Here is a 17,201-nt window from a genome sequence, read left to right as displayed (position 1 = left end):
CACCTTTTTTTTTTCCTTTTAGTTCAACTATTAGAACTTTTGAGATAGTAATAGGTGCCTCAACCTGTTATGTGAAGATAAAGTTTTGGGATCACATAATTCATTTCATTTTGTATACTTTTATTTCCAATAATAACATGGAGAAAAGTCCTTTCAAATCGACTATATTTGGAAGCCTAAAATCTTCTCAGAACTGACAATGAAAAGAAAGTTCTGCGATAGATTCTTTGAAGTTTATGACCGAATTATTAGAGTACAAAATACAACTTTACAACAGATATTAAACAAAACCAGTAAAAAGATGAAAAATACAAACTTTGCTCATCCTATCCGCCCCAAATTGTCTATCTTCTATGCAGAACTACGACCCAATCCTGACCGAGCAAGGAAAGATCTCGCCAAAGTGCAATATGTTTCTTTCTGCTTTTTATATTCGTCGTAACGTAGGAAGAAATAACCAAGGTAATCGAAATCAATCGGAGACATCCTTGCCTATAAAGCATAGTCAAACGAATTAACATTTTGGGTCAAATAATATACCAAGGAAAGTGGAAGCAGTAAGGTACCTGTATAAGCGCCCATAAAGCCCAATACAAGTGAGAAGCCAGCATGAATGTGTTCGACTCCACGTAGAGAGCTTCAAGATCTTTTTGAGAAACCTTTTAGAAGTATAAATAATTAGTATAGAAAATGATTGCTGAAGTATAAATAACGTGTCTTTGTACATCCTCAAAGTCTAAGTACATATATGGATACGATACGACACGACACGATACGGATATATCAACACACCCGCACGTCATTTATTAAAAAGCTAGGACACACATGGTAAGGACTCGTTTATTAAAATATACATTAAAATTCCTAATTAATGGATTGATGCATTTATATATTTAAAAAAAGTTTGATGTATTTCACACTCAAAATTTATTGTTATTGTCATATATTTGCCTTTTTAATCTGCTCAACAAATGTTCGTGCATGTCTAACACAATTGTTGCACTAACAAGTATCCAATACATGTCCAACAAATGTCAGACACGCTAGGCAAATTAAAGTGTCCGTACTAGCTGAAAGTATTATCATGCTAATAATTTTCTATTACTCATGCGTTTACCTTCTATGCATGTTCAAAAATATCATAAAAGGTTTAAAATAACAGTTGTCCTAAAAGAGGAATAAAAAGGAAAGTTACAAAAATCCTAGGGTAGAAGATTTGCAGCAACAACTATGATGGAAAGGATGGTGCATAAAATCTCAATCCTACAATGTATTGTGTTGAGGTTCCAAGTACGGTAAGGAAGGCGTTCAGAAAATACAAGCATGGCAGAGGTCACCATGACTTTTTAACAAGCATCAACAGCATACATAAATCTTTGTGCGTGACTATTATTTTAGCATTTAAATCATTTATGAAGGAAAGCGCACATAGGGAAAATGTCAACGCACCTCATCTGGTTTTTCAGGTTGTAAATAATGCCTGAAGAAATGATACTGTTCCTCCTTGGATGGATAACTGCTCAGCAATTGATAAACTATAGTCAAACACCAATGTCACTACATCTTAGAAAGAAAATTTACATATGAAAAGAAGATTAAGAACCTACCAGCTGTAGTCACAGTCATAGCCTGCATATTCATTGAAGTGATTACCGATGTCAAAGCCTCTATAACTGTATGATCCATACTCGAAATCAATGAAGTACAGTCGTCCTGTATATGTTAGTAAGATGAGCATCTTAGTGGGGAAAGCAAAGAAATCAAATCTTGCTAAACCTCACAACCAATCCTTGGTTGTCAAGTTCTAGTCAGGAAATCAAATCGCTAGCCAGAACGAAGATCCCCATTTGAAGTCCTAACATCCATGTTGCTACCATTATATCTACTCCGACATCTCATAACAGGTTCATTCTCAACAGTCAAAGACATGCTAATGTCCCTTGAACGACTATTTGTAAAGTAGAAAAGACTTTATTTAGATGATGTTGCTTACGGATTACTACAATTTGAAGAACCAATCAGCACCCACTCCAGTTCGAATTTCCACCTACTAACAACTCAGCCTACCATTTTCTATTATTCACAAGGAATAAACATCCTTAATAGTCGCTATGCAAGCACATCCTCATGATTAATTATCATAAAGGGAAAAGGCATGTGATATGGAAAATAGAGAAGGATAAGTAGATGTGAGTACATGAGGGAGGAGGTGTATGGTTATATTTTTATGTGAAAGATGGAAGTACTGTATGATGGTGAATTTGAAAGAACCAAGGAAAGAAGTAGAATATATTATTATAGGGGGTTACCTTCTTCCTCATTTAGCATTAGGTTCCCAGAAAGCAGGTCATTGTGAGCAAACACTACGGGTGCATTAAGAAGGCTTGTTAGTTCCTGTTCAATTATGGCAAGTTGCATCAATAAACAGGAATCTCTTTTCTAAAGTTATATACGTGTACCATTGATAGCAGATGAACCCTCAAAAAATAGACAAACCTAGTACAGAGAACCATTAAAAAATTTCTGCAGAAGAAACAACCTTAATCTCAAGGATTTCATTGTGAATTTCCTTGAATGAAATTGTATCGTATATACTTTGCTTCCCAGTATCCTCAAATTGCAGTGCAGAGGCTGAAAGTCAATAATGAGAAACGTGAAAACCAGTTCAAAAGAAAGTAGAATGTTCAACTGCATAAGGGGTCCGCTGACCAGAAGAAGCTTGTACTTGGTCAAGAAAAATAACCTTTCTCGTAAAATTTTAAGATTTCGTTCCATAACTGAGGTTCACTAGAACCTGGAATATAAACTTTGTGGAATTTATTAAGTTGTTTAGCAATTTCAGCAGCTAGCTCTGGCTTTCTCATATCTACAAAACCAAACAAAATATTTGTTATTAATCATAAGGTTTGAAAGATATTCCTATAGAGAGAAAAAAAAAGGTTTGTAACATATGCACTTGACGCATGAGAATGCTAGAGGTTGAAGGGAGGAAAGCAGTTCCAAGATAAAAACACACAAGCAACTCTGTTGTTGATAAAAAAGATGCACAACTCAAATTAAGGGTTAAGAAATCCCCCCTCCAAAAAAAAAAAAAAAAAATTACCCACGCTGAATCAGGATATAGGTCGATTTAGTCCATGTGGTAATGAAATAAACCACCTCCAAAATAAATCAATTTTTAAACTCAAATAATGCATATTAAAGTCTCCCCCACAATATTGTTGATGTTTAGAGTTGGTAGAACCTTTTTCTGAAAGGACCCTTGGTTTAGTGGGGTAATTTTGAAGGATAGGTTTTCTAGTCTGTTTTGGGATGTGACTGCATCTTCTTGGATTTTTGTTTTCCAACTTTTGAAAATTTGTGATGAAACTGTGGATTTTCAAGATTTATGATTGAAATTATCTTCAATATTTCTCACTGAATTGGAGGACACTTGAAAATGATCTCTTGAATCATTAGGGATTATTCACGTGTGAAATCCCTACCTAGTTTTTTTTTTATTATTCACCCCCATGGACAATTTTCTATTTGCAGCTTTCTGGAAGTCAAAGGGCCCCAAAAGAACTAATATCCTCATTTGGACTATGTTAAGTGGAAGTCTTAATTCTTCAGACATATTGCAAAAAGAGCTTCCTAAGAATACTCTTAGGAAGAATGTCTGAACCATATTTTCTTCATGAGCTTACTCTCGCTGGTGCTGGATTAAGTTATTTCATGTATTTGGTTTCAAGTGGGTTTTCACCAATCGCTTTAGAGACATTGTTTTGCATCTTTTGGGTGGTTCTTTATTGAGTTTGAATGCTTCTTCATGATGGATTAATGCAGTCAAAGGTCTCTTATCAGAGTTGTGGGAGGAAAGGAATCCATGTACTTTCCAGGATTCTTCTTGTTCACATTTTGAATGCTTTAAGGTCGTCATCTTGGCGCTCATTATCTGAAAGTTTCCAGGGTTGTTCCATTCAAGTTTTGAGCTGGAGTTGGAAAAGCTATATAGTTCTTCACTAGATACTTTTCTATGTTCGTTCATTATTCTTTTGTACTTTTTGTGTCATTGTCCTTTAGAATTGACTTGTTTTTGTGACTTATTTGTATTTTGCAACATTATTCTCTTTTCATCTTCTTGATGAAAAGTGTGGCATCCTTTTCCAAAAAAATAATAATAATAAAGCATCCCCCAGAGCATTACCTTCAAGTCCGATGAAACCCACATCTCCTAAGACAGACTATTATTATTATTATTATAAGAAACAAAAATATTATTATTCTCTCAAAACTCCAAACAATGTCCTCGAACCCAATTGAGGATTTTTTTTATTTTATTACTCTTTTATTCTTTTTTTTTTTTTTACATGAAATGAGACTTTTTATTGAATAAATAAAAAGAGACCAATGCTCAAGGGATATGGACGAGCTTAATACAGAGTAAGAACTGAATATAGAAAAAAAAGCATATAGGAAGTATGCTTTGTAAAGAGAAGAAAACAAATAAAAGATAAGACAAAGAACACCGACAAGAAATTATGAGAGCAGGTGGGCAACGCAAAGCAGCAAAGAGAGCAAAACTTCAAAAATTATTTGAGAATGAAACACAGCTTCAAAGCTCCAAGAGACAAAAAGATCCCTCCAACAGACAAACATCATAACTGATGCTAAATGAACTGCTAAGAGAAGGAAAAAGACTTCCATCTTAGAAGTTTTAAAGCTTTGAATGCAAAGGAAACTACAAATGGGCGTCAAAACAAACTGGCTTGGAACCGATCGAGAAATTAAAGATTACCTCCAAACAAACAAGCAGTGCAAAAAATCTTCTACAGTAGCCATATCAACTAGAATAATGAAGACATCTTGCTCCTTAGATATGCCATCAAATCCTTCTTGGGAGAATTTATAATTGAAGTGGACGATGAAAACAGATCATGGGAATCTTTAAAAACACGCAAGATAAAATTATTAAAATGTGATTAAAGAACAATTTATCCTTTAGGAACCATAAATGGGTAGTTGGATGCTTGAGAGATTTAAAAGGTCAGCCTTAACTGATCCATTAAGTTGAAGAGACATGCAAAGGATGACCAAAAAAGGGCTCTTCAACCACCACTGCCCATACCAGCGTATCAGAATTAATTGATTCAATTCCCACGAAACCCACTAATGATACATTAAATGTTTCTTAAGCACCAGCAACTTCTATGTGTCCACTTTGTTTGAGGGATTGCGAAACTTTGCAGCACCTATCCCTCAATTGTTGGTTTTCAAGGCAACGTTGGTGGAGGCTTTTCTCAATTTTCAACATTCGGTGGGTATTCTCCAATTAGATAATATCTTGCATTTACCAGAAGACCAGTCGTAGCATCAAAGTCGAAAGTTTTATGGGCTAACTCGGTGAAAGCTTTATTATCAGAGTTATGGTTTGAGCATAATCAAAGAGTTTTCCATAATAAGTTTTTGTTGTGGGATGATCAGTTTGGTTCTTCTTGTCTGAAGGCCTCTTCATGGTGCTCCCTCTCCAAAAGCTTTGAAGGAACCTATTCAGGATATTTAACTTAATTGGAATGTCTTTATGCTACCATCTTAAATTATTTTTGTATCACATTTATTTTATTACTTGTTTTTCTTTCTTGTTTCCCCTCATGGGGGGTTTTTGTACTTTTGAGCATTAGCCTCTTTTCATTTCATCAATGAGAAGTGTTCACTTGTTTCATAACAAAAAAAAAAAAAAAAGGGGAACCAGCAACTCTTCATGCTTGGAGCCTAATAAATGAGTAACCTTTTCAAGGATTCTCGATTAATAGCAACTCCCACCAAGGACTCTTCGAGCAAGGCAACAATTGAAAGTATTCCTCAAATCCAATAGCGATGAAGGCAAAACATCATGGGAGAATCTGATGACCAAAATTGGTGTTTGGATTTAAATCCTCCTTTTCATTATCCAGGAATAAAGATTTAAGACCTCCAGCAAAGTAGTCCTCGATAAAGACCATCAATAATATTATCCATTGGAAACCCATATGAATTAATGTTACAAGCTAAATATAGATTACAAATCAGAATCTTCAATAGGAGAAGGAGACTGAGTATTTGAAATGATCTTGGACGAAATAAAAACCCCATTCAATAAAGTGATAGAAAAGATTGAAAGAAGGCTCCACGCTTGGAATCATTCACAATTTTAGAAGCCACGAACTTAAATCTTTCCTCTCCTTATCTCTCTTCAAGATCTTATCAAAAGTCGCATATACTATTGCAAAACTCTATAGAAGCTTCACATGGAAAGGAAGTCATTCCAATTTGGAGATCGTCTTATTAGATGGGATAAAGTCACTAGATCTATCCCTAATGGACACCTTGGGCTTCAAAAAAATTGAAAGGAAAAATAAAGCTTAATATTAGCCAAGTGGATATAGAGAGACTATCATAAAAAAGGTGATATATGGCACCAAAATAATCGATGCAAAATTTCGGCAACGCCCTAATTGCTTCTAAAGTGCCTCTATCTCAATAAGTTATAGGTAAGTTATAGGTAAGTTTTCTTACGGATATCCAACCTCCATGCCCTTTAATAAGATCCGGCGAGTGTTACTCTTGACCACTTTTGAATTTTCAAATGAAAACTTCCAAAGAGCTTCCATTTTCCATTTGATTCTTCATACATCCATTTTTAGCAATATTTTATCAACCATAAAAACGATTGATCAAAACAGTCCCCTCAAAATGATCCTCCAAAGCTTTCTTTATATCCTTCCAATTGACATGAGCAAATAGTCTAGAAACAACTAATAATTCACTAACAAAAATGTAAACCACCACTTCATGATCCTTTCTGGCCCAATTTGGTGAGGAGAGTTTTAAACTATGGAATTTTTCAATTGGACATTGGGCCTCAGATTTCCTTTCACTATCTCCTCATAAATTCTGGAGTTGACAGTATCCTTAACCGTGGGCAGCTTAGGCAGATTCTGTGCTTTCTGAAAATATTCCTCATATTTCTCAAGAAAGCCTTTTACCATATCCCAAAAACTGAGCCTAACATTTTTTAGAAATTCCCCTTTAGAACTCAAGGACACAATTGTACAACCTATAGAAAAAATTACATTCAAGTAAGGTCGCAATTCCTAAAGGGACTTGAATCAACTGTCTTTCCAAGCTCCTGATGACGGCCATACTGCACATTCAATGCTCCAACATAAAGATCTTTTTGATAAGTGAGCTGTACCAAATACATCCCTAGTTTGCTTGAAGAAATGTGATTTGCACTGGGTGTTGCAACAAATCCACTAATGAATTTTCGGACCGGCGTAATTGGAAAACAGAAAGGGGGATCATCTTGTTGTCCATGTCTTCATCTTCAACAAGAACCTGTCATTCTCTAACCAATGCAGATACACTTGTTGTTTACACAACAGCTCCTTAAATCCATTATCCAATACAGGGGCTGGATAAACCAGAAACAAAACTTAAAAAAGAAACTGAGACCTGATACGTAACTTGGAAGCTGAAGTCAGATAAACTGATGAACCGGTTGAAAGCTAATCCAGTAGCTAAAAAAACCCAGATCAAGGGATGAACTCTTAACTTAAATGCAGAAACAAAAGGAGGAGAGAGGGGAGAGCATTGGGGTGGGGGGGCTGTGGTTGTTAACATGAACTACTTAAAGAATAAACTCCATTTACCTCAATCAAGGGCTATATGAACTACTGAAATGTTCAAAACCCAGCCCACATATTGCTAAATGTGAAAAACAAATTTTAGATCAAGTTCTAACTATTAAAGCGCAGATAATATTAAATTAATATTTCATTCTCTCTCTCTCCATAGATTTTAACTGCAAAGCTTTCAATGCAGCCACTGTTACAATGAAATGCTACATAATAATGTAACAACATTGAACATTAAAGATTAAAATTGAATTTTCTGCAAATAAAGTGGAAATCAGAAAGATTCTAAATTCAATTTTTACCTGATGGTTCTAGTGTACGTGCATGAATAAATGACTGCACCATTCCATTTTTAAAAACTCCAAGAAGCTTGGCACCAAATCCTGCAGCTGAAAGATATTTGATTGCCTAATACAAGATGTCATGAGATTACAGAGTGAACAACATGATATAAGCAAAAGTCACACACGAGAAGGGAGGGGAAGCCAAGTGAAAGATAAGAAATTAGTAGGCATAATTTGAATAATCAAAATTCAAGATAAAAATTATCAAAAAAAAAAAAAAAAAAAAAAAAAAAAAAAAAAAAAAGCATAGTCTGGTTATACAGAGTCACAGACTGTACTCTAGATTTCATGAAACCTACACAAACTTTCCTGAATTTCTCTTGCTTCAAGACCATGCAAGTAAGGGACATAAAACCATAATACTAGTGGGGAAACCCTTTAAGATAGTAAAATGAAACAAAAGACAAGGAAATGGTGGAAGAGAGAAAGAAGATAAAGGGAGATTCAGCTGTAAGGCCTACCTACACCAGACCCTCTAAGGGACCTGAACAAGTTCAATCAAGTATCAAAATCTTAAAAGTCACAAGATCCTACCCCAGGCAATTAGCGCTCTCTCTGTCAGGAACAAGATTTCCCTCACAAAGCAGATAACATAGACTCAATTACAGACAGAAAAACAGTCGGCACTCTCCTCAACAAATTTGAATTGATTACAAAAATTAAGTCTTCAATACCATATTTATATTTTAAAGAGCATAAAACAGAAATCAACAGAATTTAAAAAATATATATTAATATATATTTGAATTCTGAACTAATATAGATGGGGTTTGAGCACGAAAGATTTCTTTTATGTCAAAGCTACAGTTCTTGATTATTGTGTACGCCAAATATACACAGCATGAGAATATTTTCAAACATAGCTGAGTTAGCTTACCTGTTACGTACTTTGATTAAACATAATAATAGAGGTGAATAGAGATCAATATCTAATTGCTAAGTACTAGAACCATGCATATATCACTTTAAGAAAGGTTAGATTCAATTTACAGAGTACATGACTAGATTGTTTTAGGGCTAGCTATGCTAAAAGATGAAACACTGTTATGCGCCAAGAACAGAGGGAAAAAGAAAGAAGACGTCGTAAAGAATACAGATTAAATCCAAACACTACACTTAGCGTACACAACAAACAGATAATTCAACACTCAATTATCGATCAAGAAACGTCGCAAGTCACCTGCAGTTCCCTGTCACGATCAATAACGTAATCCGTGTTCGGTCCATATAGTCTGACGGTGACAGAAACATAAGTACCACTTTCCTCTTCCACCGTAACTTTAAGCACTGCAGAAGTCAGAAAAACAAATTCCTATTACATAATAGAACTCCACAAGCAACGAAGAAATCAGTAACCGCAACCTCGAACACAGTCTTCTTGCCATAATCTAATTGAACGAAGAAATACATTGTAATCAAACACTCACGTTTATTAGTGATTCCACCAGAGACCGTTTCAACGGAGAACCGAGAACCGTCAAGCTCCGACCACTCCTTGAACAGATCCTTACACAACTCGCTGCAAGAAAATCAAGAAAACGACTGAGAACAAAATCAACGAAACAAAACTTCTAGAATTAGCTCCAGTGACCGCATACCGCGAGCTCCGAGAAGCAAGGAGATGAAATCATCAAATTCATAAAAACAAGAACCACTCTGGTCGTCTTGCTTCCAGTTTATGGAAAAAAACAGAACAGAAAAAAGCAGAAATAGGCAGTATAAACAATCCATGTGTGGAAAAAGAAAGCAAAGGAAAGAAGAAGCGATACGAACATTATGCGAGGAGTCATGGCGGGAAGAGGAAGAGAAAGGTCGACGGAAAGAGTCGATAACTGATACGACTCGGTGTTGCCATCTCCATCTTCATCGCCTACAACTTCTACCACATCAGTGCAGCCATTGCAGATCTTTTCGGCTCCCATGATTTCTCAAAGTTTTTGTATGTTTCAGCAATGAATCAATCAACGGAAGAAAAATGAAAATGGATTCACGGACTCGTCTTTCAAGTTCTTGGAGATTTGCAAGTGCATTAATAATGGAACAATATATTCCTTCATCTACGATTCTGTCTTCTCTAATACCCTGCCGGCGATTCTCCACCGCACGATTACCATGTCTAACTTAACTAATTTTAAATTTTATGACTAGCAACTTTTTTTATTATTATTATTGTCGTCGTTGTTACAAAAGTTGAATGTAAAAGTAAAATGTATTAAATAAAAGAATATATATTTGATATCAATTATGGTTGGACAATCGGACTTCTAATCTCGAAGTTGTCATACATATTTGATATCGGTTAAACTATTTATTTTGGTAAATAATAGAAAATAGGGTTAGTTACAAAATGGGTAAAATAAGTTCTTAATATTAGGCCCATAGTCCAAACCTTTTAATTTTACAAAATTAGTGGAAAAAAAAAAGGCCAGTCCACAAGAAATGTATACGGATAGATACACTTGATACACACTTCTTATATATCTAATACATTGGATACCATTGATATACTTCTGATGTATACTTAATACTCCTTAATATACTTGAATCAAAATGATACACTTAAAAAATAAAAATTAAAAAAAAAAAAAAAAGACTTGAGCTTCTTCTTCAAAAGTAGTAGACCCCCCTCCCACATTCTTCAAACAACCTTCCACGCCATCTACTACCGCTCATCACTCTACCTCCCTGTCGCTTACCTCTATTGACCACCACACGTTCGATCACTGATAGTTAGTCGTCGATCGTTGTTTTTCTTTTTCTCTCTCTGTCTTTTTTTCCACAACATCTCTCTTTCACCAACTCATACCATTTGTTACCGACCACTGCTCCATCTCCCTACTGTTTACTTCCGTCGACCATCGCACATCTGGTCACTAGTCGTCAATTGCCACTTTTCTCTCTCCATCTTTGTTTCTTTTTCTATCAATTAATTGTTTAGGGAAAATATGTAATAAAAAATAATTAGAAATTCATATTTGATGTTTTTGCCATATTTGCAAAACATCGGTGACACTACTACAAAAAACATATTCAAATTGCTACCTGCTGCAATTTTTCAAAGAAAGATATTGATCAATTAATAAGGAAATATAGCATTAAATGGATTTCTTTCGAGCTAAGCTTCCAAATATAATTGAAGAGTTGCATCATTTCAAGCATCAAAACCACCCAGAGACATAATTATTCTTAAAATTCAAATTCATCCACAATGTTACATGTATTTATTTAATTTTATATTTTTATATTTATGAAAATATTTGAAGGGGTCTTAGATGAATTTAGACAATATAGATGAAAGCTTGTGTCCTTTCATAATGTATTTTCAAATAGTTTAAATAGGATTATAATCTCCACATTTTGAAAAAAAATGGAATTGAAATTTGAATGGACTTTTTATTATAGAGTTTAGTCTCTCAAATTTTATGCCTTATTTATAGAATTGTGTTAAAATGTACGTTGTAGAACTATCAATCTAGTCGTGGAAAATCTTAATAATGTTCTACGTATTTTCTTAAACGTATGATTTTCATTATCATCACCAAGCTTTCAATATTCTAAATTTTATTCGAAATTTATTAGAAGGTCTTATGTATCATGTATGTTACTTTGTAAAATAATTTAAATTGTGGTCATACACAAACTAATATTATTAAGATCCTCTCCTAACGATTTTTACAATATATGATTTTCCCTCAATTTTCAAGTGTAGTTTCGCATCTTTTGAACAAACATTTGGGTTTCCAAAAAAATATGCCACAAGTTATTTAAAAAAAAAATTAAACTATTTATTTTTAGGTTTCATTTGGTAACTATTTGTTTTTTAATTAAATTTATAAACACTCTTTTTATATGTAAATTTTTTATTTGTTATCTACTTTGTACCATATTATCAAAAACCAAATCAAATTTTGAAAACTAAAAAAACTAATTTTTTAAAAACATGTATTTTTGGAATTTGGCTAAAAATAGTAACTATTGTACTTAAGAAATATGTAAACCATGGAAAGAAAAGGAAAAGAAATGGGTTAAATTTTCAAAAATAAAAAATAAAATATAAAATTATTACCAAACAAGACCTCGGTTTCCAAAACTTGACCTATTTCTTAAGAACATTTAACAGAGTGAATGACAAAACATAAAAAATTATGGGTGGAATAAGTGTTTATAAGTCAAACTAAGCTTAGCGGTATTGACATGACCATCGATCTAAGATGTTGGAGATTATCTCCCACCGCGTAATTGTTATACTAAACAAAATAGTGTTTATAAACTTAAAAATAAAAAATCAAGGGACTGTTTGGTAATCAGTTCGTTCTTTATTTTTGGTTTTTGTTTGTTGTTGTTGTTGTTTTTTTTTTGAAAAATGGGTGTATTTGGTAATTAATTCATTTTTTTATTTTAATTATTTTAATGTTTTTAGAGTTTTAAAGTATACCAAAACGAAAAAAAAAAGAGTTTGTTTTTCGTTTTTTAATTTGCCATCTAATTTGCAACCTTGGAAGCCCTAAAATGAGGAGGGGTCATATGCAGATAAAATCTATTAGCAAATCCAAATTTGAATCATCATACAAAAATCTCGAGAAATGAGGTTTTTTTTGTATAGATAACAAAATGTGATTATGCTAATGTGATCCAAATTATGAAACACAATGAAAGCTAACATTTTGCTTACATCACAAAATACTAACCAATATTAGATTCTCCTTAGAGGCCGTTTACAATTGTGAGTTTGCACACAATATGTGGAATTGATGAGATCCCAAATGCAATTTCAAAGCACATCTCGATTTTTATAAAAATACAAATTCTTGTTCGTTATTAAAATTTCGCTATATTATAATTGTTTCAAATAAGAAATTGCATTTGGGGTCTCATCAATTCACGATGAATAAAAACCGCAATCACGAATAGACAAGTTAACATTGGTCGACACTTTATGAGGTAAGAAATTGTTTTTAAAATTAGGATCTTTTTTAACATTTGGGACGTCGGTACAAAAATCTATTGAACACTATCTCTCCTTCCTCGATCATATTATAACTTTCTTCATACTATGTTTTTGGTTTTAATGCTTCTCTCAAATTTCTTGGAAACCAAACGAGAGTTGTATGTCGCTGCGATTTGCTGCTTTAATTTGTTGTTCATTTATCTATTTAGAAAAGGAAAATTGTGTATGATCCAAAATTTGAATTTTTGAATAAATGATGCCAGGTTACCCTAGCTCATTTTTTAATTGGAATCTTGTAAAAGCTCATGGATTTCTTTTTATTATTATAATTATTTTTTTTTAATACCTAGAATCTATGCTCTGAAGGCATTTAATAAAGTTTCTAATCTCAACTTTGTATCTTTTTCTCTTTCCCTTACTTCCAAATCTTATCTCACAATGTAAAATGATTTTATAGTTGAACAATAGAAGATGACAAAACATAAGGTGGTAGCTGGATTTTGGATTTTGGCTGCTGTTATTTTATTATAAATAGTGTTATACCGAAATTTGATATCAACTATGAATTTGTAATTTTTAGAAAGAACAAATGATTTGTTCTGCACAATAGAGAAAAAATCTCACATCGATAATAATATTTGGCCACCAATACTTCGACAATCACATTAGCAATGGTTTTAAAGAGCTAGAGAGTAGAGAGTTTAGGATGTATTTAAGTACCTCAAATGTCACGAGCCCTCTCGATTATGTAGAAATGGGTCGGGTTTTGCAACGGTTATCCAATAATTAACTTCTCAAATAATTAATCAAGTCATTACTTATCACTATAAATTTTCAGATTTATTTCACTAGTGACCCAATCATGTATAAATACAACAGTTAGACATAATCTTTACCTTCATAGGGTCGGCCTCCTTAAGCTCTATGGCCTATCCCTATGGGTTGGCCTCTATACTCAGACATTATAGCTTTATGCCAAGCCTTTGGGTCAATCACCATACTTCCAACTCTTACGGCTTGATAGCTGACCCTATGGGTCGGTCTCCATATTTAGCCAAATAAATATTCACTTTTTTCACTCACGACAAATAGTTAAACGGTTAAATTTAATGCGTTAATGAGAGAGTTAAAAAAACTAAAAAGAATAGTCGTTCACATTATGAGAAGTTTTTTTTCTTTAGTATAACAATTGTCGGGTTGGGATTGAATCTCCGACCTTTAGAGACGAAGGTCATGCCAATTACCGTTTAGCTAAGTTCATTTTGGTTTCACATTATAAGAAGTTGATGAAGATTTATAGAGTTACAATGGCAACCCAATCTTATGGTCATCTATCAACAAAATTTAAAATGGAACAAAAATTGGGACGATACTTCTACAAATAAAATCATGAAACTTAAGGTCAAAGTAGCACGAACAAAAAGTCTAAAAGAAAAAGATGGGCAATGAGCAATATTATATCATCTTTTATCGATGTTTATATTGAGAGTTTGAGGATAAAAATTATTACATTTACGAAAGAGCTTCTTAGATGTTCACCATAATCAAAAGATTATGTCAATGAAGAATTAAAAAATGTGTAGAAATTTTAAATAACAAGGAAGATATTGATGATCAAATTTATACCAAAGTGTTGAAACGTTTGTTTGAGGAAAAAGCTTGGAGACTAGCCTTCATGCATATACCTGAATCAAGGAGGAGAGGATTTATTAATTACCTTTGACTAAAGTTTTATATCATTTCTAGATCCATAGTATTTTGTGTGAGGCAAAACTTTTAGCTTGTTATTATTGCCAAGTTAATACATTGTTGATTTATCATATTTTGGGTAAGTAAAGATGTTTAGTTTATTACTTTGACTTGTTAGATTCAATTTTACATACATATATTAGAAAGATTTTAGTTGCATTTTTTACTAGTTATTTATAGTATGTTGTTATATATGTTATTTACTAATTATGACATCATAATGATTTTGAAGTTCGCTTACTTTCTGAAAATTATGTGATGGATTTGCTTGACAAAACACAAGGATGAAGATATCTTGATATATATATTTTTTTAAAAAAAATTAAGAAAAGAATTGCATAAAGTAAAATTGTTTAGATGATCATGTGTAAAACTTCTACTTTTAGAAGTCATAATAACGTGATTGAATTATTAAATGCTAACGATTCAAAATGTTTGATTGTCTTAGATGAAAAAATGATGCATTGGTACCATTTTGTGAAGGAGTTAAAAAAAACATCCTCTAGTCTAGAAAAGGCTATTTTGGATACTTAAATGTTCAAGAACAAGTTGTGCTATATTTTTGCTTACTATATCACATAATGAGAAGAATCGACTAGTAATAGAAAATTTCAACATTCTAATTGTAACTCTCACCTTATTTTACTCATGTTCTAAAGAATATTTGTTATATTTGACCTAATTATCTATTCTTCAGAATCCGATATTGTCTCTCCCGAGATTATGTTCAAATCTAATACTACCATTTCTTTAAGGTAATTTTTTTTACTAACATTTCATAAGTTATTTTAATGAAAATTAGCGTGAAATAAATAATTGAGCAATATGTATCCCAAAATGCACTCATCTTTATGCATCTCACTCTCGTACACACACACATAAAAAAATAATAATAAAATAAAATATTTAAAAAAAGAAGTAAGAAAAAATTGTCACGTGACAAATTATAGTTTTCTAAATAATTTTATTGAATAGGATTGTGTTGGTGTAATGGATAGCTTACATTAGTGCATCTATTCCATAAGATGAGCAAATTTCATATCATTGTAGAAAAAAAAAACGAAAATATATTATGTGTTTGGTCTTTTGATATGTGATTTAAATATGTGATGTATGGTTGGGAAGGAACAATAAATGACTCTAAAAATCCTGCAAATAAATTTTCAATGCCCGTAAGAGGTATGTATATACATGTACATTTTCTTTTTATTTGAGTATTGTTTTATTGATTAAAAGTAATATTCTTGACTAAACATATTGACATTATCTTTTTATTATAGCTACATTAATAAGTTTGGATTTTTTTCATCCTATCGTGAAGAAAGACACCATTTGCGTGGATTTGGAGACGACCAACATAAACCATGAGGTAAAGAAGAGTTATTCAACTATCATTATTCACCACTTCGCAATGTGATTGAGAGATTCTTTTGGGTATTAAAGGCTAAATTTCCTTTTTTTGAAGCAAATGACTATATATCCTAAAGCACACACAAAGATATATACCCATAGCACGTTGTAGAGTACATAATTTTATCAAATTGCATGATAGCAATGATGAATTTTTTCATGAATATATTAGAGAATGAATGATTATTAAAGAAGAAAGCATGCAGTATGGGAGTGACTGTTAGATATTATATTAAATTTATCTTCACTTATAAGCTTAAGCTTTTGGGTCAATTGGTCATTTAAAATTGTATGCAGGTGGTCCAAGAAGGTCCTATGTTCAAATCCCTTTATTTCCTCCTCAATTAATACTGATTTCCACTTACTTGGTTCTTCTACATATTTCAAGCCTATAAGTGAGGGACATAATTAAATTTATCTTTACCCATAAACTTAAACTTTTAGGTCAATCGGTAATTTAAGATGTTATCAAAGCAAGTTTTGAAGTCTATAATGTTAAAATGGGCACAAAATTAAAAGATTTCTAACGTGGGATGAGAGCAAAATATATCTCTTACAGCCATTTTCAACAAAAATTTAGTTTGGAATTATTGTTTTCAAAATAATGGGTGACAAATGTGATTTTAGAAAAATTAGTGGTAATATGAAAACATTTTAGAAAAATATCAAGAGTTGGTTAAAAGAGGCCTCAAATGCATCAATGAACTAGATTTTTCAAACCTAATAAATTAAAGAAAATGCGTTTTTCTTTAAATTTAATAACAATTTTATCAAACTTGACATAATTTATAATCAATTAAAAAATTTATGAGGGAATTTTGACTCTCAAAAGTTTTTAAGATAAAATAATGAACTCAGTTTTAAAATTCCCTCATTATTTTATTATTAAATAAAATTTTTAATTATTTTGGAGTAAATCTAAATGTATCAAATAGTTCACGTGGAAAAAAAATATAACATCTCACTTTTTTTTTCAATTATTATTAATGACAACGTATACCTTTGATTCTTAATATGAGAATTTGATGTTTATTTGATCCTTAGAATTCAAAAATAAACATTTCTAGCTCATAAAATTTTAAAAATAATTTTAAA

General features: G+C 32.4%; 1 protein-coding gene across 1 annotated transcript; it reads right to left on the bottom strand.

The window, feature by feature from the left end:
- Positions 1–83: 83 nt before the first annotated feature.
- EMB1187 (Protein kinase superfamily protein) lies at positions 84–10,126 on the bottom strand. The gene is made up of 11 exons (XM_039030241.2): positions 9,773–10,126; positions 9,427–9,518; positions 9,180–9,286; positions 7,958–8,063; positions 2,744–2,866; positions 2,540–2,631; positions 2,310–2,394; positions 1,608–1,713; positions 1,450–1,516; positions 567–659; positions 84–492 (listed from the first exon to the last, which is right to left on the bottom strand). Exons 1-11 carry the CDS (start codon positions 9,919–9,921, stop codon positions 352–354), a joined length of 1,161 nt encoding a protein of 386 aa, XP_038886169.1. The 5' UTR covers positions 9,922–10,126; the 3' UTR covers positions 84–351.
- Positions 10,127–17,201: the final 7,075 nt, after the last annotated feature.

Source organism: Benincasa hispida, chromosome 4 (genome assembly GCF_027475165.1).
Source record: "Benincasa hispida cultivar pf3 chromosome 4, pf3_genome.v1.1, whole genome shotgun sequence".
NCBI lineage: Eukaryota > Viridiplantae > Streptophyta > Magnoliopsida > Cucurbitales > Cucurbitaceae > Benincasa > Benincasa hispida.
Note: the sequence above shows the minus strand (reverse complement) of the source record. Positions and strands in the feature narration are given on the sequence as shown.

What these genes read in the sequence shown, in the direction of transcription:
- EMB1187 (XM_039030241.2), bottom strand. Translation starts at nt 9,921, where the DNA reads ATGGGAGCCGAAAAGATCTGCAATGGCTGCACTGATGTGGTAGAAGTT. An exon ending in ACGTACACTAGAACCATCAG is followed by an intron (nt 2,867 to 7,957) that starts GTAAAAATTGAA and finishes TTGGTTTTGTAG; the next exon opens with ATATGAGAAAGCCAGAGCTA. An exon ending in AATGCTAAATGAGGAAGAAG is followed by an intron (nt 1,714 to 2,309) that starts GTAACCCCCTAT and finishes TAACATATACAG; the next exon opens with GACGACTGTACTTCATTGAT.